Below are 23,895 nucleotides of genomic sequence, written 5' to 3' on the forward strand. Positions count from 1 at the left end.
TCTTTCGTCGATTGCCTCAGCATGCTTGCTTCTCATTTTGCAGGGTCTGGAGGAGACGTCGAGCCGCAAGACCCGTTTCCTTCGGATGGAGCACGCCCGGATGGAGCGGGAAGCCATGGCGTCATGGCAAGTCATCAAGCTCGAGCACTAGCTAGAGTCCGCCCACTGTGAGTCCTAAGACCGGGTGGTGGAGGCGACTAAGGCGCGGGCGGCGGAATTCCTCGCAGCGGAGCGGGCGACCACCGCCGAGCGAGGGCTTGATGTGGCGAAGGTCCGCTAGGCGAAGACCGAGGTGGCGCTGCAAAAGTCCCTAGCGGACACCGAGGTGATGCTCTAGAGTTCCCTAGATGCCCTAGAGTTAGAGTGGAAGACCCGGTCAGAGGTTGACCAAGAAGTGCTCGTGCTCTGGGGCTGGGTGCTCAGGACGAAGGAGGCAAATGCTCGGCTACATGAGCAGGTGACTCGGCAAGAGGAGGTACTTTCCATCCTAAAGAACACTCACCTCGGTATGTACCTATTTTGCTTTTGATGTCTTGGATTCTTCCTTTAGCTTGCTTCTGAGCTTGTCATCCTTCTTCCAGAGCTGGGTAGAAAGGTTGGTCAGGACCTAGAGACGGCCAAGGCGATGATTGGCCAGAATGCAAAGGCACTGGCCAAGTCCCTCGAAGAGCGACATGCTCTTAAGGGGGGACTTGACCAGATGTGCAATGTTGCCTAGCTCGTCATCTCGGAGGTCTTTGGGTCGGTGCCAAGTACCAGCACGCCCGCCATCCGGCTGGTGGAGGTTTTAGATGAGGTTCGGGCCCTCATCTCCAACGGGATGTTCTATGGAACATCGGGGGTGTTGACTTTGGTGGCGACACACCACTTGGACCTAGACTTCACTGCCATCAGCAGTGGGTATGCTGACGAGGGAGCCCAAATGCCATCCATGCGCTCGGGGGAAGCTTGCTGCCACATGCACAGTTGGTGGCCGAGCAAGTCTGCGCAGTGGGTGATGGATGCCCGCCATGTGAACGCGACCGAAGGCGCACGCTAGGAGGACATCGCCTAGCCTATGGATGGAGCAGATCCTAGATCGGAAGCGAACGTCGTCCCGCCTATGACCGAGCCCAGTGTCATCGTGCCGGAGAGCAAGTAGCCCTTACCCTTGCCGGTCGGGTTGGCAGTCGATGCCGCCAGGCAGCCACAATAGCATGTAAAGTAGAAGTACTTAGCATATATAAAGGATGAGTTCATGGGGAAGCCCCGGTGTAAACGTTTTTGTGTATTAATGAATACAATCAGTTTCATTTTTGTGATGGAATCACTTTGTTCGGGGAAGCTTGTCCCATCCGTTCCTTATTTTTACCCTAGCATAGCTTAGTTTTTTATTCTTTCTTTTTTGCACCTACCCATTTGTCCCGTAGGCTACAACCTTAAGAGCCCGGGCTTGGCCTGCGAGGCTCAGCTGCTCGTAACCATAGGTAGTGGCAGGGTGCGATCAGTCGGAATGTTAAAAGCAAAGTTACGTAAGGTATTTAAAGGAACGGACTACCCTTTCGTTCAGGTAAAAAAACATTTACCATATGATAGTAAGAAAGAGAAGTGGTATCGCACCCCCATGGAGCCCCCGATTTACCCGGGTCAAAAATGTTCGCGCCGAGGTGCTATGTAGGAGCGAACATTGAATGAAAGAAAACGGTAAGACTGAATTTTTAAGGGAAGAAACAACATAACTGTTTGATATTCCAAGTGTTGGTGAGAACATTGCCGTTGTTGTCCTTCAGTCGGTAGGCACTCGATGGGATCACTTCGGTCACCGTGTAGGGTCCTTCCCATGGTGGAGAGAGTTTGTGCTTCTCCTTGGTTGACTGGGTCCTTTGAAGCACGAGGTCTCCGACCTCGAGGATCCTTCCTCTGATTTTCCTCTCGTGGTACCTATGGAGCATTTACTGGTAGCGAGCGAAGAGGATGACGGTCGTCTTGTGGGCCTCCTCGAGCAGGTCGACTGCATCTTGTTGAGCCTCCATGGCTTGGTCATAGTCGAAGGCCTTCACCTTGGGGCACTATGGTCGATGTTGGAGGGCAGCACTGCTTTAGCTCTGTAGGCCAGGAAGAAGGGTGTGAACCATGTGGATCAGTTTAGGGTCATTCTCAGGCTCTAGAGGATCGCTGGGACCTCTGCAACCTATCATTCGGCGTACTTGTTAAGTCGATCGAAGATGCATGGCTTAAGTCCTTGGAGGATCATGCCATTGGCACGCTCAACCTGACCGTTAGTATGTGGATGTCTGACCGAGGCCTAGTCGATCCTGATGTCGTATCCATCACTAAAGTCCAAGAACTTCTTGGTGAAGTTAGTTTCATGGTCAGTGATGATACAATTAGGAACGCCGAACCGGTAGATGATGTCGAGGAAGAATTTGACCGACTCTTCTAAGCGGATGTTAGTGATGGGCTTCGTCTCTATCCACTTGGTGAATTTGTCCACTACTACAAGAAGGTGAGTGAAGCCGCCTGGGCCCTTTTTGAGGGGTCCTACCATGTCAAGGCCCCAGACCAAGAACGGCCAGGTGATGGGGATGGTTTGGAGCTCCTGTGTCGGCAAATGAGTTTGTCGAGCATAGAACTGGCATCCCTTGCCTCTGCATCTCATAGTGCGGTGGGCCAGTAAAAACCTTGGTGAAAGGCTTTTCTAACCAGCAACCTTGGGGCCACGTGATGTCCACAGATTCTAGCATGGACCTCAAGGAGGAGCTATTTCCCTTGGTTGGTAGGGATGCACTTCATGAGTACCCCCGATGGACTTCGCTTGTAGAGTTCATCACTGATGGCGACGAATGTCTTGGAGCATCAAGTGATCCATCGAGCTTTAGTCCTTTTGGGTGGGATAACCTCCTTGAGGAGGTAGGCGAGTAGCGGCGCTCGCTAGTCAGTTTGATCGAGTGTTAACATGGTGATGTCAGCAGGCGATGTCGTCATGGAGGTACTAGGGTCGAAGCCCCCGAGTGCTGGTTTAGCGTCTGGGTCAGAGCCCTCGAGTGCCGGATTGGCGTCAGGGTGTGTCTGGATTGGACCTTCCATGATGTGGCCGGACAGCTCGGGGAGGTCGTTGGTTTGTTCCAGTCTAGGACTGCTAGGGTCGACGACTCCCTGAGCCATAGGAGCTCGGACGAGTTGATGACGGCAGTGGCGAGCTCGAAATGCTCATGGTCGCACGTGAAGGCGTGTGAGAAGGTGCTACCCACAGTGATGACACCGCTCGGCCCCAGCATCTTCAGCTTTAGGTAGGTATAGTTGGGGACCGCCATGAACTTGGCATAGCATGGCCACCCCAAGATGGCGTGGTAAGACCCCGAGAAGTCCACCACCTCGAAGGTAAGCACCTCCGAGTGGAAGTTGGCTCGGTCACCAAATGTGATAGGCAAGTTGATCAGCCTGAGCGGGTATGCCTACGCTCCCAATATCATGTCGTGGAAGGGAGAGCTCGCCGAGCAGAGCTCCGACCAGGGCATGCACATGGCGTCGAGGGTGTCGACATAGAGGATGTTGAGGCTGATGCCTCCGTCCATCAGCACCTTGGTGAGGTGCTTCTTGTGAATGATGGGATCGATGACCAGTGGGTAGCAACCTAGCCTAGCGATGTGGGAGGGATGGTCCCTCTGGTCAAAGGTGATCGGAGATTCCGACTAGCAAAGGAAGGAGGGGACGGCCATTTTGGTGATGCACGCCTCTCTGTAGCGCACTTTGTGCTGGCACTTGGAGTAGACAGCATCAGACCCCCTGAAGATCATGATGCATTCCTTGGGATCGGGAAAGCCATCCCCATCCTTGCTCGCCGTGCCCCCTTTCTTGGCTGCTGCCTCCTTACCCTTTCCTTCTTTTGGCCTGCTGGCCTGTCGTAGGAAGCGCATGAGGATCTCGTAGTCCTTGTAGAGGTGCTTGATGGGGTAAGCATGGTTAGTGCAGGGGCTATCCATGAGCTTGTCAAAGTGGTTAGGCAGGCCCTGCTGGGGTTGCTTGCCCGCATGATCAGCTGTTGTGACCAACGCAAAGTTGGTCGGTCGGCGCTGATCCTTCTTATTCTTCTTGCCCCTCTACGTGGAGGGGCCCTCATCTTGATCCTTGCGCTTGGCCTTGCCCTTGTCTGGCCCCTATTGAAGACCGCTCTGACCGCCTCCTAGCCAAAGGCATGGTTCATGGTGATGTCGAGCAGGTCGCGGGTGGTTCAGGGCTTCAGACAGCAAAGCTTGTGGATCAGGGACTCACAGGTTGTCCTAGAGAGGAATGCATTGATGACATCGACGTCAACGACATCAGGAAGGGAGTCGCATTGTTTGGAGAACCTACGGATGCAATCCCACAGGGACTCGTTGAGCTCCTGCTAGCAGCTCTTGAGACCCTAGGAGTTCCCAGGGCAGATATACGTCCCCTAGAAGTTCCCAACGAAGACCCTCTTGAGGTTTGAATAGTCACAGATGCTGTCATGTAGGAGGAATTCAAGCCATGCTCAGACATGTTCCCCCATGCAGATGGGGAGGTACTAAATGATGAAGTGGTCATCATCCACTCCTCCGGCTTGGTAGGCGAGCCAGAAGTCTTCGAGCCATATACCGGGACTCATCTCCCTAGTATACTTGGTGATGTTGGTAGGTGGTCAGAAGCGTTGCGTGAACGGTGCCCTCTAGATGCATTGGCCAAAGGCCCATGGTCCCGGGCCCTCCGGGCTAGGGCTCCGATCATTGGGTCAATGACTGCGCCTGGGGTGCGTTTCACCGGTCTCCTCGATGGTCCGGCCAGAGCTCGTGTCGCCTGCTCTCACCACTGCCCAATGGATGTCATCATCATGTTGGGCCTGACGTTGGTTGCTAGTGACACTACAAGCATCACGGTTCAGTGTGGAGCGGGCGCTGGGTCAAGCTATGGCGCAGCTGCGCCCTCCTGTTCTACGCCTGGTGGTTGTAGTGGTTAGCAGATGGAGCAATGCATCTAGTGTGTCCCCACCCCCTGTGGGGAGAGAGGTCGCGAGTCAGTGTCATGATGTGGAGCTCTTCGCCTGTTGAACACCGGCAGTCTCCACAAGTGCCCAGAGGTTCTGGTGGATCGCCTGTTCTTAGGGATTGTTCAACTCAGGAAGGCCACGTAGAAGCATTGTCGCGGCGGCGATGTTCTGGCAAGCTCGAGTGAACTTGGCGGGATCATTCCCCCCGTTAGTGATGTTGCATTAGACCTGGTGGGTGTGACCCCAAGCGTCGTTCACTGGGTAACGTGCACGGGGCATACTGTGCTATGATGAGCACGCCGGCGTAGGTGGTGGCTGGTTCTACCGCCTTTGTCATAGTTCCTCACTGTGCTCCTACGCACACATGAGGGTCTCCACGCGATGGTCCGGAGGGGTGTGGATTTGTAGAGACTCCGCTACCATCGGCGGCTATCCCAGAGCGTCCACCATAGCACACTCCTAGGACAGAGGGTGGATAGGTGCCATGACGTCACCAATGCTGGAGCCGTCGCTCTCAACATCGTCATCCATGAGGTCGTGAAAAGATGCAGGAGCGTAGCTTGCCATCCCCATGAATTCAGATGCGAGACGGGGCAGCGCCAGCATCCTTTGGAGCCTCCAAGCGTACGCGTCCACAGGGGATGCGAGGTTGTAGGGGAACCGGTTGCATGGCAGTCACGGCAGGGACAACAGGGTCCCTCCAGAGAATTGGCGGAAGATAGTAAATAGCGAGTAAATAACAGTATGTATGTTACTCACAGCGGGGTTTGAGCAGAGCGTATGCTCAGAACAAAGTGCAAGCGCCTCGCCGTTGAAGTTGTCGGGAGTCCCAGAGCCGACGGAGGGCTCCCCTCCGACGGGCGTCGGAACAAGTGCCTTCTCGCGAAGGCGCAGCACGCCGAGCTAGTCCGTGATGAAGTCTAGGCTTCTAAAGATGAAGGTTTGGGACAGCTCGAATATGGGTGGAACCCACATCCCAACAGGTGGGAGTGCAGGAAACTCCAGCAAGCCAAAGCGAGTCGTATTGCTTGAGTCCGCCATGGCAAAGATGGTGGAAAAGTGAACGTATGGTGTCTTCCCCATGGACGACGTCAACTGTCGGTGCGGAAAGTGAACAACACGTAAATATTTGTAGTTTTGTCGTACGTTGTGATTGGATGTGGCCTAGCACTCAATGACACAGGGATTATACTGGTTCAGGCAACATGCCCTACGTCCAGTTTGAGTCGGTCAGTGACTTTATTCCTAAGCCCAGGTGCTTAGGCGCTTGTCACGGCTACTGGTGTCTACTGGTGGCTGGTGGTCCAGCATCCCCTCCTGAAGCACTCCTGATGGTGACCTCTTCACCAACCTCCTTGAGGCCTTCGCCTACTGGTACCTGTTGGGGCTAGGGCTGCTGCTGCTAGTCACCAGCACTAGTGCCGAGGCACTACCACCACCAAGCAAGGTCTTCGCCAAGCGCCGAGGCACTACCACCGCGCCAAGCTTTCCGCCGCAGGTACCAATCTTCTTTCCCGCTTTTCTTTGTTCTTTTCTAGTCAATTGATTGATGGTTGGTTCTCTCACTAAATGGATAGACTGAATGGAAATATCTTAGTTTATGCTTGCTTGGATCTTGCCTAGTTGTGTTCTCTCTGCTTAGTTTGTGCTTGATGTGTGCTCTCTGCTTAGTTTGTGTATTGTGAAACCAGTTAGAGGTAGCAGCTTAGTCCAGATTCTTCTAACATGGAATTTCTTCAGTGATCTTATCTCCAAAAGATCACTGAAGAAATATAGATATGTAGGACTTCAATCTTTTGGTTTGCCTGTAAATGAATTTAGATGTTCTGTCCCTGATCTAATTACATGTGTTGATCAGTACCTCTATGAGTGTTCTATCATCCCTCATGTTTGCTAAACACTTGTACTAGACTGAAGTTAGATGAACTGTAGATGTTGAACACTTCCTCTAGACTTTAAAACATTGAACATTCTATTCTAGTACTAGTCTAACTTTGAACAGCTGACTGCTACAATGTTGTTATCTATGTGTGTTGTCATAGGCAGCCACTGAATTTTAGTGCAACTACTTTTATATAGCTACACAATGGGATGCAACTTCTGCTGCTTATTTTCTTTATAGATGAACAATAGCTGTAGGTGTGTTGTTGTTAGAAACACTGCTTATAATACTGTTGTCGATGTAGAAAGTGACCAACACGTAAATATTTGTAGTTTTGCCATACGTTGTGATCGGATGTGGCCTAGCACTCAATGACACAGGGTTTATACTAGTTCAGACAACGTGCCCTACGTCCAGTTTGAGTCAGTCGGTGACTTTATTCCTGAGCCTAGGTGCCCGAAGTTTGCTGTGGGGTTACAAACAAGAGAGAGAAAGATGGGGGTGCAAGAGGTTCGGTCGGACTCTAGACTGAAGGGCCGAGAGTGACGGGAGCTCCTACGTGCGCTAAGTATTCAAGCGTGTGCTCTTTGTACCTTTAGAGTGTCTAAAGCTTGCAGAGGGTGAATAGATCGTTGGTTGTTCAAATCGTTGGAGAGTTGTTTTTTGTTCGATCCTCCTCATTGGGAGAGAGCGCATCCCCTTTTATAGATGAAGGAGATGGCCTTACAAGCAAGATAGAGAGAGAGTACATATGCTACTAAGTCTTGTTGCCCACGCCATCGGGTACAAGATGATGGTAGGCGCCCACAATACTGTTTATGTCAGACGCATGTGGGAGGTTTTTACCACATTAACCATGTATGGCAAATGATGGCGCCCACAACACTATTGATGCCCAGAGGCATGTGGGGGGGTCTTACCATGTTTGCCTGGCATGGGAATTGATGGCACCCACAACACTATAGGGCAAACATCGGTGCCCACAACACTACTTGGGTTCTAACATGCCTGGAAGGTTGCAGGGCACCCTTCTGACATGCCCTGTCGATACTATCCTACAGGTGTACAGGGTACGGTCCTTGATATTACGGTTGACTTGAGTGCCCTGTTTTACTTGTTCCACCCGTTTCCTAGGTCCTCACCGAGCGGGCGTCCCCGGTTGGTTGGTCCCAGTCGGCTTCGACAGCGCCAGTCGGAGAAGTGCTATAAGCAGAGCTTCGGTGCATCCTCGGTCGGAGATACGGGTCAGAGTCAGAGGCGAGCGCTGTTCCTCCTTAGCTAGGTCTTCTGGTCGGAGAGGCGAGCCGGGGGTCAGAAGCGAGACCTTCCGGTCGAAGAGGTGGGCCAGAGTCGGAGGCGAGCGTTGTTCCTCCTTGGCCAGGCCTTCTGGTCAGAGAGGCAGGCTAGGGTCAGAAGGAAGGCCTTCCGATCGGAGAGGTGGGCCAGAGTCAGAGGCGAACGCTGCTCCTCCTTGGCTAGGCCTTCTGATCGGAGAGGCGGGCTGGAGTCAGAAGCGAGCGTTGTTCCCCCTTGGCTAGGCCTTCCGGTCGAAGACTAGATCACCCTTCTGGCCTGTTGTTTAGGTATTTTGGGTCGGCCAGGAGTTGCGTGTCATTCACAACATCATCTGCTAGGCTGAGCTTTTGCTAGGAAGCAGGTCTATGAGGGACCCTGGGTTTATGAACCTGACAACTGTTATCTATTCTGAATTGTACATGATCTCATGACATTTCAAACTTTGCCTAAACTATTTTTGGTGTTGTTTTTCACTGTACATGTGGCTAATATGGATATGCGGTGCTCTAAAAGAAGTCTGCACTGCTAGCTATTGACTACTGTTAGTGGCCTATTAGAATGGTAAGATGCAGCTTTGTGATATACTAACACTACTTACTTATAGATGGTAGTGCTCTATGATGTTCACTAACAACCTTACTCACCTTTATTTGATAGGTGTCTGATCACGCATCTATGGCATCATCATTAAATGAAGACGAAGAACCAACTAATAGGGGAGAGGAGGGACATAGCAGAGATGCTAATGAAGAGGAGGAAGAGAGAGATGCAGATGCAAGTGACCAAGAGGGAGATGGTACTATAGAGGATGAAGACAGAGATGCTAATGCAGAGGCGCAGCAATCTGAACCTCCTCGTCAACCCCGAAGAAGGAAGAGGACAGTCACCCGATGGCCAGAGGACCAGCTAGTTGTCATGGAGCTCACTCTGACTAGGATTCCCATAGAGAAGAGGGCCCAGATAAGAATGAGGAGGCTAGTTGGTCTGATTGCTAGACAAAGGATCTCCTTGGTCCTGCCTTCATTCAATTCACTAAGTGAACAAGACAAGATGACTATATTTGATGAGTGTGTCTAGCCTTGGTTGTAGTTTCTAGAAGAATTGAAGGCTATTGCGTGTAAGAAGATAATGCAGATGGTAGCCAAGAGTTATAGAACCTACAAAAGCGACCTTACACGCAATTTCATCAACAAAGGGTTGGATGCCATGGTGAAGCACACTTACATTTCGAAAGAAGATTGGGCAGCGTTTGTGAAACTAAAGGAGAGCGGAGAAGCAAAGGCAGCAAGTGAGAAGGTACTCAATCTGTGAACTGTGTTGTGTTTGGAGCTGTGAGATACAATTGGAGCTATGAGATACATGTGAATAACCTGGTGATGAGCAATCTGTGAACTATGTGTGATGAACAATGTGTGTACTGTATGATGAACAAATTAAGTTTTGAGATGAACAGTTGTGATCTTGTATATATATGTCATTTCTGTGAGATCTATGTATATGTATATCTATGATCTATGTATATATGTGTTGTGTGGGCTGTGCTGTGGGCTATAGATGGGTCTAGGCTAGCCTAGACCTGTCTGTGGTAAGGAAAATACTATAGACACGTGTAGAGAATACGAGTCTGTAGTATGCTACATACTAGAGATGCGTTTATAAATACCGTTTGTAGTAGGATCCTTACCACAGATGCATGTACTAAACACACGTTGGTACTATGGTTCTTCACATAGACGCGTTTACAAATGTCATCTGTAGTAGGATCCTTACTACAAATGCGTATAACAGACAAGCGTCTGCACTATGGTTCTTCACACAAACGCGTCTTAATCTTGTCATGGACGCGTGTTGGCAATACGCGTCTCTAGTAAGAGCTTACTGTAGACGCGTGTAGATACTCACCAGTCTCTGTTAAGGGCTTATCACAGACGTGTATTCATTTTGTCACAGTCACGTGTTGGTAACATGCGTCTGTAGTAGTGCTTATTACAGACGCGCTTTTTGCACATTTGTAATAAGCCTTATTACAGACGCGTTATGGCAGACGCATCTAGGCGCGTCTGTGATGTGCCTGACCGTGCGTCTGTGATGTGCTTTTTTTACATAGTGTTTGTACATTTTTTGCAGAAACTACTCCTACTTAAGTCCCCTAATTCTACGTACATACCTAATTTTTTTCTCTGCTGCCCAAATCAATGGACTGTCAGCAGTTTGCCTTAATTGCACCAACCAATGAGAGGTTTTATAACACATATTAATATTTGAAGAAGTTCTCAAAAGAATTTACTGGCTACCGAAAAAAAATTCCCTTACCATATACTATTAGAAATTAGCACTCACAACGACAAGCTATCCGTTAATCTCCACGTTGTTCGATTGAATCTACCGAGACAAAGTTAGGATCATGAGCCCCTGATCGTATCTTTTAGTTTTAGTGATTGAGATGACAACACAAGCCTAGAACTAACATGTGTGCTAAAGATATGTTAGACATGCTATAATAGGTCCTAAGGATGCAAGTTAAAAGTTTGATCAAGTCCGAGTTGAAACAGAGAAGAAACTATGAGGATTCCTCACCAAATTAGTTGATCAGGCCTACCAAATCATAGTTGGAGTCTAGTAAGTTAGCTAGAGAAGACAGTCCTCATTGGATGATATGGTGAAGAGAATAATCATCTAATAGATCATCTGGTGAACATCAGAGAGTTGGCATAGTCAAAGACCTCAAAGACCAGTGCCACTAGATGATATATATGGTACTACACAAAGCACCTTGTTGGAGATCATGTGTGCCCATGATCAACTTTTAGTTTTGGTGATAGAGATGGCACCACAAGACTAGAACTAATATGTGTGCTAAAGATGTGTTAGATAGGTTATAATAGGTGCTAGGGACAAAAGGTTAAACTTTGATCAAGATCCGAGTTAAAAAAAGAGAAGAAATGGTGATGATTCCTCACTAGATCAGTTGATGAGGCCCACCAAATCATACGATCGAGTCCAACAAGTTAGTCAGATAAGACACTGCCCACTAGATGATATGGTGAAGAGAAGAATCACCCAGTGGATCATCCGGTGAACATCAAAAAGTTGGCACAATTGAAGACCTCAAAGACCAGTACCACCACAGGAGAACCTCAAAGGACCATATAGTTGTAAGGATCATATAGTTGTAAGGATCAGGTGCCCATGATCGTCTTTTAGTTTTGGTGACTGAGACAACAACACAAGCCTAGGACTAACATGTGTGCTAAAGATGTGTTAGATAGGTTCTAATGAGTCCTAGGGATGCAAGGTTAAAGTTTGATCAGTATCCCAGTTGATACAGAGAATAAACATCCAAGAGTCCCTAAATATTCTCCACTAGATCACTGGATTAGGCCTGCCACATTATACAGCGGAGTCAAGTAAGTTAGCCATAGAAGACATAGGCCACGGGATGATATGATGAAGAAGACAATTGCTAGGCAGATTATCCAGTGCACATAAGAGAGTTGGCACAATTGAAGACCCAGAAGATCAAGGCCACTAGATAATATAGTGTAGCACAAGAGCAACTTGGCATATCATTCGTTAAAGGCCAGAGGTTTGGCAATGATCAAGTCTAACGGCTGAATATCTCATCGGATGATATAGTGGACAACAAAATACAAGGTAGTGGATCATCTAGTGAAGAGGGACAATGTCAACAAGTGAAGATTCAACGACCGACATCACAACATACCTCATTGGGTGATAAGGTGAAGTATCAATGACCAACCAGCGGATCATCTAGCGTTGGCTAGTTTTATGTCCATACATTTTCCAATGGCTCTTTGAGGGGGATGAGGATATATATATGTGGTTGCATCACTTGCTTGAGTGTGTTAGAGTGCCCCAAGGTTGTCATAGGTTAGAGAAAGTGTTTCTGCACCCCATCCACTCTCTTAGGACATTCAATATTGCATCCAAGGCTAGGACAGACAGTAGTGCATCCTTGTGAGAGATAGGATGTAGATCTTGACAGCTTTGAGTGTTTGGGTTATTTTGCCATTGTATCTTGGTGATCCCAAACACTTGAGGTCTTTGTGAGCTTCTAGTGAAGGTCTGGTGGCCTTAAAGGCAGCAACCCTATGTCTTCATGTGGAGTGATGTCATATCGGTATGCAGGGGATGAGATCCCTCCCATTTGTAAGAAACTCGATCAATAGTGGACATAGTGTCAAGGTGATCGAAAGGAGCGAATGGCCCTAGTGATACTATTTGTGACTCACGACACTAGCCTTTGGTTGGTTGATGCCTTGTGTGGCATATCCAACACAGTTGGTTTTTCTAATGCACAAGTGGATCGATTCTATAAGAGCACAGAATTACATTGTAGCTTTTCATCCAGGAGTATTCTAGAGTATCATATTTATCCTTAGAAAAGAAATTATTAAAGAATATCGATAACTAACAAGTATATATCTACTAAGTACTATACCAACTAAACTAAAATGGGGGAAGTGATAGAATATAAGTTATGATTAGTGACACGTATGAGAATTCAATGGTAAGAGTAGAAGAGTAATATAGCTAGCTTGGAGACAATGAATGAGTACTAAGATTCCTAAAATCTTCTCTACTGCAATGAAACAAACTCTACCATAGAAACTAGGAGAGATAAACCAAGCCTTAAGTATAATCTAATCAACCCTATATCTAGCACAACGGGGCACTGACCCAACCTAGCAATCAAAGAATGAAAAGGGTGGTGCTAGACAATTTCAACATGGGGCCCTATGGTTTAATAATGTGCCCAAACATGGTGGAACAAGAACGGCAAACATGCTTGTCACATCCTGTTGGCTACCACAATCATCTGTGGGGCAAACCGCAAAACCAGGTATCCCATATCCTAGATACCAATACCATGTCTACTCTATAGAATACTACTATAGTCTAGATTCCCATGTTAATTAGGCTAGCGCACTTAATACGAGTGGTGAACCCGTGCTAGAGACAAAATTGAACAAACATAACTATTACTTAGCTAGACTACTCAAGTATAAACAGAAGGTAACGCAAAGTGAATAGAGAAGATAAATATATATTAAAGCTCAAGTCTTATAAAAGGAGCGATTCAAGAGCTATATCAAAACTCCCAAAGACCACTTTTGGAACCACAAGACTAGCTCGACTTTCAACTAAACTATTCTACTTCTACATCTTGATAGAGTGGTGGACGCTTGCTCCCCCTTATGGTGTGTTGAGAGTGGTGCGAACTCCTCTATTTATAGGGTCTAGGAGGTAGGGGGTACTTATACTTAAAGTTGAGGTGATTTGGTGGGACCTAGGGGTTCAAGTGACCACCCCCATAGGCCTGATGCCCTCCATCTTATGTCAGTGCAATGATCAAAATGGTCCAGGAGGCGTGTCCAAGGTGGGTTCGGTGTATTTGGGTATGTTTGCTTTGGTTGGTTGCCCCTGAATCCATGTGCCTTCTCTTGACTTCATCTCACTCCTTAGATCAAACTAACCTCGAATCTATGGCTCATAGTGAAGGGAGCTGTGCTTCTTCACATGTGGACAAGTGGGAGCCTAAAATGGGCCAAGCCATGGTTGGCCCACCATAGGGGGTTGTCCAACCCCTTGTTAGGCCCAAATTGCTCTATCTTTTGCACATGTATCCTTGCATTTACATAATTACCAAAACTAGTGGAATTGTTAGAAATAAGTTATGTCACTAAGTTGATGATCAAGACTTTGTCAAGTAAGAGTTGACAAATGAATTTTATGATGTAGTGATCAACAAACATCATGACCAGAAGAAACTTAGTGACTAGGTACGTACCTCGGTGAAGCTCCAAAGTGAACTAATGGTTACATTTTAGCAACTGATACCACGGGATATGTTAGAACGTCTTCGGGAGTTTGCCCTCACCATCCTTATAGCTCTTTAGTTACTACATTTATTGCTTCCGCACATAATTTGCTTGTGTGACCTTTACCTTCATAGATTAGCTATAGGCTAGTCGATAGGATTGTCTTCAATTTATGTTGCAAAAGTTTTTGTGGCTTGAGGGTAAGATAAGAGCACACTAGAAATGTCTTAAGTGCACATCAAGCTAGAGTAGTTTATGGTCTTAAGTGGTAGTTCATTTAGGGCCCTAGGTTTTAGGTTTTGAATTAGACACCTAATTCAAACCCCCACCCCTTCTTGGGTGCTCCTAGGACCTTTCAATTAATATCAAAGTCAGTGCTCACACTTTTGACTTTTCACAAGGCTAGCCATTCAATTGGCATATTTGTGAAATTGGCTCATTAGGAACCTTTTGGCTTCACCTGCAAGTGAGCATATGATATCGAGAGTTAGGATGATATCAATAGGGGTCCACACTTTGATGGAACGGGTTTTCCATGATGGAAAGTGCTCATGGAAGCACAGCATCAAGCTAGGGGGCTTGTGTTTGGTGTGTCACCATTGAGGGAAAACGAAACAAGAACAAAATAGAGAGACAATATGATGTAGTTGTGAAATCCATCTTATTCTCTTCTCGGTGATAGTGTGTTCAATTGTGTCTTTGCTTGGACCAATGCACAAGATCTTTGGGACGCTATTAATGGAAACATAGAGGCACAAAGGATGCGCAAAATGAAAAATTCCATGTTCTCTTTAGTGAAAATCTCGATAGCTTTAAACAAGAAGAGCACGAGAATGCACATGATATGTTATCATGCCTAAGCTTTCATGTAAATGAAATCGATGCCTTAGGTGTGAAGGACATTGTATGATGAGTACAACCGAAAGATCATTCAGGTTCATTAGAAGACAGAGTACAATGTGATCATCTCAATTCTTCATGAGAAGGAATTTGATGATACGACACCCAATCAAGTGATCAACAAGATCATCAATCGCTCACGTGCTCCAGATCAGAATCAAGCACTCATCACCAACACCAAGCATCAAGAGTTTGCCTGCCACAAACAAGTACAAGATAAAGAACAAGCTAAGGTGGTAAGAATCAAGCTCGAGTGAAGAAGATCACAATGATGTAGAAAAACCTTAACACACTAGTGGACATTGCATCCATGACTTTGTAATTTCAAAATAGTCGCCGAGTATAAGGATATATAGTCAATGCTAAAATCATGCCTCGTGCCTGCAGAGACTAGCGAGATCAGGATTCACCCAACGTCCACCATCCAGAGACCAACGAGATTGATTAATTAACATCTATCTGTGTGATGGTTAGTTATATTTTTATTTTTATGTCGATTTCATATATTAGTACCGTAAGCTTATTTTTGTGTGCTATGTAATTTTCTGCATATTTCGAAAGATTAGCAGTGTAAGCTTATTTTTTTCATATTTCGAACATTTAGTATTGTATTTGAACTATCTGCATTGTAGTTTAAGCAACTTTACAACTTAATCTTTGAACTTTAAATTTATCATGTTATTTATTGCTTCAAATTGAGTTGTAAAATTTACAATTATTTATGAATTTGGTAATTGGTAAATAGATTTAACCGGAATTGTTGTGGAAAATTTAGTGCGGCATGCCCTTTATTGGGGAAGTCCTAGGTTAGCTGCTGCCTAGGGCTTGTTTGGCTTAGTTTTATTCGGCTTTGACTCCTTGCTACATTGGTGAATCCTAAAATAGTGGCTTCAATGGCTCCTACTCCCTCCGTCATGAATATAAGATATCGAAGGTTCAAAATTTATACCAAATTATAAGTTATTCTACATTGCTCAACTCATCTATGTGCCTTTTAAACATCGTCCATACATGCCCTTTAAACACTTACATGTATGCATGTCTTTTTAAATTATACACTATTTGAAAATTAAATAAGTTGATAAACAAACTAACCAATTATTAGTAAGGGGTAAATTAGTCTTTTATCATACTCCTTAGGTTATAAAATTATCTGAATACCTTGTATTTCACGACGGAGGGACTAACTCCAAAAACTCCACAAAAGGGAGTCATAGTCTCCAAAAACTCCACAAAAGGGAGTCATAGTCTCGCGCATGTTCTAGAATTCTCCATAGGAGCCATCTTCTTCTCCACAAAATAAACAAAAAAGAAAATCATTTTCCTAGTAAAAAAATATATCTGATTTTTTTAAAAGAAAGAAAAATTTAAGTGAAATCAAGAGGAGACGCTCAAACAATCTAGGTGAGACGTGTCTGAACTCTGAAAACCATCCTGTCCACCCATGTCTTGTGGTCCAAAAGAGCCTATGGAGCCCCCAGGCTCCCAACAACTAACACCAGAATCGCCACCAGCCCACCAAGAACAATTAGAGAGGCAGACGGAAAGGAAGAATCACAGAGAACTCACAAACACTTCTTGCAGAGATGAGCAGCACGACATTGCTGTTCTCCCCGAGCTCCTCCCTGTTCCTCACCAAACCTTCTCCCGTCGCCAAGGGCAGGACGGTGGTGGCGGCTGTCAGGTGCAGCAGTGGGCCCTCCCTGTCAGTGGGACATGAAGAGGAGGGGGAGAGGGAGGGTGTAGCAATGGTGGGGAGGAGGCGGGCATTGGCTTCTGCAGCTGCTGCTGTCTGTGGTGCTCCAGTGCTTGGGTTTGCAGGCCGTGGTCTGGCGGCCACTCAGGGCCTGCTGGCAGGGAGGATCCCCGGCTTGTCTGAACCTGATGGAAATGGTAAACTCTTCTTCTTTCTCTTTTGTGACTGACTGAATTTGGTTCATTTGTTTTGGATCTATAGGAGTAGTTCTAGTTAATAGAGACGAACAAATGCTTTGGAATCCATGCAATAGTACTTAACTCATAGTCTGGATGTATAATTTTGTGTTTCTCCTGTGGAATATCAACACTACAGCGAAGGTTCAGACAGAAATATTGTTGAATTGTTTTCATGATGCTGATTGTTCAGACAGGTTGGAGAACATACCGTAGGCCAGACGACAAGTCCGGTGGCCACGGAGTTGGCTGGAGCCCCATCATCCCGTACAGCTTCAAAGTTCCAGACGGCTGGGATGAGGTGAGTGAGGCCTGAAACTGCTGACAGAAGTTTAGGTTCACAAAAACACAGTCCCTTGCTTTCTGATTCCAAACTACTCTTTGTTTACCATGGCTCCAACTTAGGTCCCGGTGTCAATTGCTGATCTTGGTGGCACGGAGATCGACCTGCGCTTCGCAAACCCAAAGGAGGGCCGGTTGTTCGTCATCGTTGCCCCAGTTCGCCGGTTCGCAGGTGGGGAACTGAAACCTGAAGAACATGCTGAATCGTGAGGTCTTCATTGGGTGTACTCCAACGACATGTGATGTTCACTGCCAATTCTGTCCCACAGATGATCTGGATGATGCGACCATCGAGAAGATCGGCAACCCAGAGAAGGTGATCACCGCCTTCGGTCCAGAGGTCATTGGAGAGAATGTGGAAGGGAAGGTCCTGTCCACGGCGACGGCAGAGCGTTCAGGAAGAACTTACTACCAGTTTGAGCTGGAGCCACCCCATGTGTTCATTACCGCCACGGCAGCAGGGAACAGGCTCTACCTGTTCAGTGTAACTGCAAACGGTAAAACCATTGTTCTTAATAATGGCAGAAATGTAAGACATCTCATTGCAACTTTACTTTTTATCCTGACCAATAGCTGGGAATCAATCTTTTGCAGGTCTGCAATGGAAGAGGCATTACAAGGATCTGAAACAAATAGCAGAATCATTTCGAGTCGTGTAGGGTTTCAATTCCTACTACACTTTTACAGCGCCTGGCTCTTGTTAATATGATTAGAAGACATGAGGGATTGTATTATGGAGAGAGGATATGTGAACATCACTTTTGATGATCACTATAAAATTAGAAATCTGCAGCAGTTTGTATTTGTAAACTTGCTCGTTAAAGGCTAAATGCTTGTTACTATAAATTTTTTCCTGATGTTGCCTCGAAGGGTACAGATGCTTGCCAATGTATATATCTAGAAACTAAAGCATACATGTCAAATCTCTCGACTTTGTGGGAACAAAACAATTCATGTACAGTTGCTTGGTTGCAGTGGCCAGCCTCCATCTGGGCCAACAAGGTCATTGGATGTTGATCACAAGAAGGAAGACATCCTTCACTAACTTGCATCCTTGAGTACCAGTTTAGCTTCATCACAATGTGTCAGCAGAGCTCTAATGGCCAAATTGAAGCGCTAGCGCACTTCCAAGGATGAGTGAACCGTGTAATCATATAAAGCTGCAATTAAGAATGGACGTCAGTTCATCTGAAAAGGATCTTTGAGGTGCTATGGTTTGGACAATACACTTTAATCAACAGCATTTTATCTCAATTCTTGAAGCCAACAAAGAGTATCATATTGTGTAATGAACAACAGAATCATACCTATACATTAGCAGCACATCAGTACCTCCCAGTCAAACAGATGCACTCAGGAAATGGGTTTTCGTAAAAAGATTCCTCAGTCCTAAGCCTAGCTCTGCCCTTGCTTCCTGGCAAGGAGCCATATCTCTTCCTTGGAGCCCCTTGTCTGCAAACAGAGAAATGCTTTCTTAATACAATCTTTGAATTAAAGAAAAGTATTGTACATATGACTATCATAACTATAAATAAATAAAATCACCTGTATTTATGCATCTCAGTAACAAGTGACGACAGCTTAGGACCTTCCATGAGATCCCCTTTTTCCAGTAAATCAAAGAGTTCCACCAATCCTTTCCTGCAGATTAAACATTAATTTAGAAAGGGAACTAAACAAACACTTCGTTACATGGCAAAGATTGATAGACCAGAATATCAAAAGTAAAAAAACAAAGAGTAAGTAAAAGGATACAGTACAAATAAAGGACTTATAACTCCATCCACACGTGCAAATGTGCACAGAAAAGAAACATCTAAAAAGATATTGGGATCTAAGAAATATGTTCAAGATCAGTTGCACTTATCAGAGACTTGTTTCGGAAGAAAAAATAGAAATTAGGCAAAGTTATAAATCAGAGAAGTAGCAAGATCAGATAAAACAAAGCAGGCTTTCAGCAGAAGTCCCATGTTTACCTGTCAGGAGTGATAGTTTTACGATGCCCTAGAAATCGACGATGGCCTTCTACAGCTTTTGCCATATTGCCAGAGTGTGATGGAACAAACACATCACTTTCAACTGCAATTATGTAATCAAGGGCAGCAACTTGGGATGCATGATTATTGAATTTCTCAAGCTCTTCTTTTGTTGCTAGCATCTCCTGCAATACTGAAATTTTAGCAGCATAGCAAGGAAGTCGTAGATACAATCAACAAAAAAGAAGTGTAAATACCTTGCTAACCAAATTTGGGAAGTACGATCTCAATTTTGATATATACTTTTCACCACCATATATTTCACCTGCTGCAAGGTATATCCATGTGGATTCAGGATAGCCCATAGCACGCAGAAAAATGCCCACCTCAGTTGGAGTCAGTGGACAGTTGCCTTCATATCTCTGTTCAGTTGAGTTTATATCCTTCAGTTTCCAGTGGCTTGTTCTCTCTCTATTGAAAGAGAAAGCAAATAAATACAACCAGCATGTAGAAGTGGAATTGTATGGCTGTGCTTTGGTTGTTCATACCTCATAATTCTCAACTCATTTGCTTCCGAATCACTCAGACCGTAAGTGCATCCCGTAAATGCTAGCATATCCTTTTCATATCGTAGATGAAGAGCAATATATTTTCCACGAGATCTTAGACGCTCTACTAGCTTCTGTTTCGTAAGTGTTATGTTGGCTCAGAACCTCATTTAGAGACTGCTATAAATCTCCAACTGCAATTGAAGACTGTAAATGAGTTAAAGATATGTACGGTTTATCAAGAGAATTCATGCCTTTCCTAGGTCTTCAATTAGATCTGAAAACCGCAGTGCTTGGTAAAGACAGCGACATCTCAATCTCTGGATATCAATTGGAAGACCGTTGTTAGCAAGACGCGAGTCAGATTTTGGGATGTGAACTACCTGCAAGGCAGTGTGAGGTGAGATCATATAATAGTTTCAGACATCAGATCCAGGCAAAAATAGTACTTTCACATTAACAGATAATGACTGGAGCATAGTTTGCAGAAGTAAAAAATATGAACCATCATTGTAGATGGTCCAGTCGCAGAACCAGCATGGAGCGACTGACTCACTGGACAGCAGACCAGATGTTCAGATTAGGCTACTATGTACTCCAGCCAGTCCCAATTAAGTGATGTTTTGGGGTTCTCTTAAGTCACTTGCTTTAAGCTTTTGACTACATAATACTTTTTGCATATTGAGTTGCACTGTTTGGATGTGAGACAAGTAGATTTGTCTAACTCTTGAAAGATAGTTTCATAAAAGTAGTCAATTTAGAACAATAGACTTCAGACAACATCAGAACATCACTTATTTGTCACCAGAGGGAGTAACTAGTCATCTTTCAACCGTTAAATATTCATAGGAATGTCTGGTAACCAACTTGTTGCATGGCAGATCACGGAACATAGCAGAAGGGGGGCAGCACCATGGGAGCAAATGAGAGATGAAGACGCGAGGGAGGAAGGTTAGCGAAACAACGCAAGGCAGGCGACGCAATGGCAGAGGCTACAGTTCCTAGCAGAACAAACTTGCTTCTTGGACCAATTGAGTCGATAGTTTTCTTGGAGGGAAGAAACACAACTACAGGGTAGAGGGTAAAGACCCTCACCCGTGGCGCCGCGCCGTGTCTACATCAACGTGCTACATCCTCCATGTGCCTAGGTCATCACCTATTTGGCAGGTCATCCCCTGATGACTCAATTTGACTTTATGGCTTAATAACAATGCTCAAAGCCAGTTTATATCAAATCTATCACAAAATACCATATTGAGGAAAGCTACTTCAGGCAATTACGCCTGAAGCATAGAAAATCCTAATGAGCACATCCATGAGAAAGTATAACGCGATACTGCAGGCAACATCCAGGCAATGTTGTTTCTCTCCCTATAGCATAAGGCAATTATTGCAACAAGAACTACTACCATGACATTCTCAACTCATTTTGCAGTTTTGCATGAACTAGAACCAACATATCATATCAGTTCAACATATTAAAAATAAGCAGCAAAAAGAGAACCTCCTAAGTTTGGTGTTTGAAATGTAATTGAACTACCTTCTGATTCTTCCAGAGCTCTTTCACTTCCTCATAATAACTTGCACCAGACCATGAGGTGAAGTGTTTCCGGGCTCTTGGAGCAGATCGCAAACTTTCAGGCAAGTCACTCACAATGTGGACATCTCCTTCCAAAGCTTTAATAAAATGAGGCTCATCAAATATGTCTTTAAATGTACTGTAGAGTGTAGACAGTGGTGCGAGTTGTTAAACAAAAAATTAAGGAGCAATCAGACAGAATATATGGCAATAGCTAAACTATAACCTAATGCTCAGAACCTGGTATCTTGCCAGAAGGATCGCTTATCTAACTGAGGGATAACAAGTGTTGCATTCACCAAACGGGCAACTGCGACCATATCACAGATCTGCAGAGGGGAGATTATTAATAACAATATCTGAGTCAAACATAACACGGATTAATCAGAAGACACCAGCAAAAAAAAAAAACCAGGAAGCTATTTTTTTAACAAGAACAACTATATAATTATAGATGCAAGAGCATGCTCACATAAGATAGACAAATATAAAGCTTAGAGTTAAGTCTTGGTGCAATGGACTTACTCCAGTGCGCATTTGGTTGAGTCCTCCATTACTTCTAACAGTCATGTAGCTGTCTGATTTGCCTTGAACTGATAATACAAAAGCAACTGTTACAGCCATCAACAGAAATGATAATGGCAGAAAAATTATCATAATACCAGTATACCACATACACATATGCATCATTTTTGCATGAGTGCTGTTATCAGATTGCATATATACAAAGAAGGATACGTGTTTGACTGTGTATAGAACAATTACAAGAATGAGTTCCAATTTGGTCATTGTTGTGTTGCTCCTATGTTCCCACACCATATAACGTACATATGTTTTTTTAATAAAGTAAGAAAGCATCAAATCGAACCTTCTTGTTTAATTTACTAGCTTGTACAATCAAAGCCACTAAAACCAAAGAAGATATTATAATCATCTCAGAAAATGGGGTAAAGATGATATCAGGAGCCTGAATCATATGCATGAAGTTGGTGTCATCAAGAAGAGCTGGATTATCCACTAAATTGTACCCTAAAATCAACTGCAGCTAAGAGCTAACATTTGATATCATGGACACCTCAAGAATTTCATATTACTATTGATTATTATAAGAAAAATGATGCAAAGAAAATGAATTACCCTTATATCTAGAGGTCGGTGTAACACAAGCATGATAACCATAGCCATTAGAAGCCCACAATTGATCGCTTGACACCTGAACATCAAGCATTGCTTCGATTCAATGACAATTGGATTTCTAAGAGTGGTAGCATCACTACCCTTCATGAATAAATCTGTTAATATCAGTTTCATTTCACAGGAATGGAAAGCATGCAAATTGATTTGCATGTCTAATGTCCAAAGATATATAAGTGTGCACTGTCCTGTGAGTCTTCTATTGCACATGTTGGTGCATACAAAACATTAGTAGCATAAGAAAAATTATTAAAGAAAAAAATTATATGTCCAGTTTCCAACTTGGTCATCCAGAATAAGGGTGTCAAAACTCAAAAGCAAGCATTAAAGTTTGCTATCATGCCCTTCTGAAGTTTCTCAAGCTAACGTTTTTTATATGCTCTCCCTAGATACAATATTTCACTTTCCCCTAGCAACAGCATCCAGAGTTGGCCTATCCTTAGTCTCAAGATGGCATGAATGCTTAAGATTGGTCTACCCTTATATCCAACCACTAGTGTTATACTGGAATTAATTTCAGGAGCAATTTGTTCTCTGCAGCTAAAATCTTTTGTTTGAAGGAAACCAACAATCTGGCCTGCAGTTAGTACTAGTTTCACGAAGATCAATAGGTATGTTGCATTGCACACACAGCTATTCTCTATCAACAACCAGGGAAATGAGATTAACTTGACTACCAACGTGAGCACAAACAAAGCAAAATTCGGGCATCCAGCAACCGCATTGCGCCAAGCACCGACGCCTAGCGTACCAACTCGTGCAGTGAAACCTCAACAGGCAACAAGCTACCAGTAACCAAAATGGAGAAGGAGGGATCGCGAAACGGGCCTGGCGGGGCGGGTCCGGGTCCAGGCGGGATAGGTCGACCCGCACGACCTGGTGCAGGGAGGAGAGGAGGAGGAGCGCGGCGAAGGCGAGGAGCAGGCAGGCGCAGCGCGAGATCGGCGAGCGTAGGAGCCGCCGGTGCGGGCGGGGGTGGAGGAGCGGCGGCGCCCCGCGGGGTTTCGCCATGGCCGCGAGCGAGAGGGGATGCAATTGCAAGATGTGAGATCGGTCCGGCCCAGTGGCAAACCGTTGGCTTTGTGATATCTTTTCCAGGGCCAACGAGTTGGGCTTCGCTTTCCTTACGTTTTCCCATTTCTTTGTGACATGGGCTAACGACTGCTTGTTTCACAGTAGATCAGATCCTAATCGTGAACGGGGTTGTGGTCTGAGTGGTAGCGCGTGTTCAATGGGACGCTACGATTTAAACGTGCGTGTGAATATAAAGTGTGTGGATTACGTGCGTTTAAGTTATACCCGATAAAAAAAATCTTAATAATTAAAATAAATTTTAGTGATATAGAATAGTAGCCTGAATTATTTTCTTTTTGAATCACTGAATAGTTTTCTATACAACAACATAGTCTTTCAGTCCAA

General features: G+C 45.2%; 2 protein-coding genes across 3 annotated transcripts; one reads left to right on the forward strand and one right to left on the reverse strand.

Moving 5' to 3' along the window:
* Positions 1–16,385: 16,385 nt before the first annotated feature.
* LOC136508047 (psbP domain-containing protein 4, chloroplastic-like) lies at positions 16,386–18,025 on the forward strand. 2 transcript variants are annotated; one of them, XM_066502655.1, is made up of 5 exons: positions 16,386–16,798; positions 17,035–17,138; positions 17,243–17,351; positions 17,449–17,676; positions 17,774–18,025. In XM_066502655.1, exons 1-5 carry the CDS (start codon positions 16,492–16,494, stop codon positions 17,836–17,838), a joined length of 813 nt encoding a protein of 270 aa, XP_066358752.1. In that variant the 5' UTR covers positions 16,386–16,491; the 3' UTR covers positions 17,839–18,025. The 2 variants fall into 2 exon arrangements, with proteins under 2 accessions (XP_066358752.1, XP_066358753.1); XM_066502656.1 differs by having other exon boundaries at positions 16,656–16,798; positions 17,031–17,138.
* LOC136508046 (O-fucosyltransferase 38-like) lies at positions 17,793–23,530 on the reverse strand. Its single transcript, XM_066502654.1, has 12 exons — positions 23,305–23,530; positions 22,420–22,495; positions 21,808–21,875; positions 21,523–21,611; positions 21,244–21,421; positions 19,958–20,086; positions 19,704–19,837; positions 19,413–19,626; positions 19,156–19,340; positions 18,725–18,820; positions 18,487–18,631; positions 17,793–18,339 (listed from the first exon to the last, which is right to left on the reverse strand). The coding sequence occupies exons 1-11, from the start codon at positions 23,485–23,487 to the stop codon at positions 18,505–18,507; spliced, it is 1,479 nt and encodes a 492-aa protein (XP_066358751.1). The 5' UTR covers positions 23,488–23,530; the 3' UTR covers positions 17,793–18,339; positions 18,487–18,504.
* Between the last annotated feature and the right edge of the window lie 365 nt (positions 23,531–23,895).

The sequence above is a fragment of the Miscanthus floridulus genome, chromosome 15 (assembly GCF_019320115.1).
Source record: "Miscanthus floridulus cultivar M001 chromosome 15, ASM1932011v1, whole genome shotgun sequence".
Classification (NCBI taxonomy): domain Eukaryota; kingdom Viridiplantae; phylum Streptophyta; class Magnoliopsida; order Poales; family Poaceae; genus Miscanthus; species Miscanthus floridulus.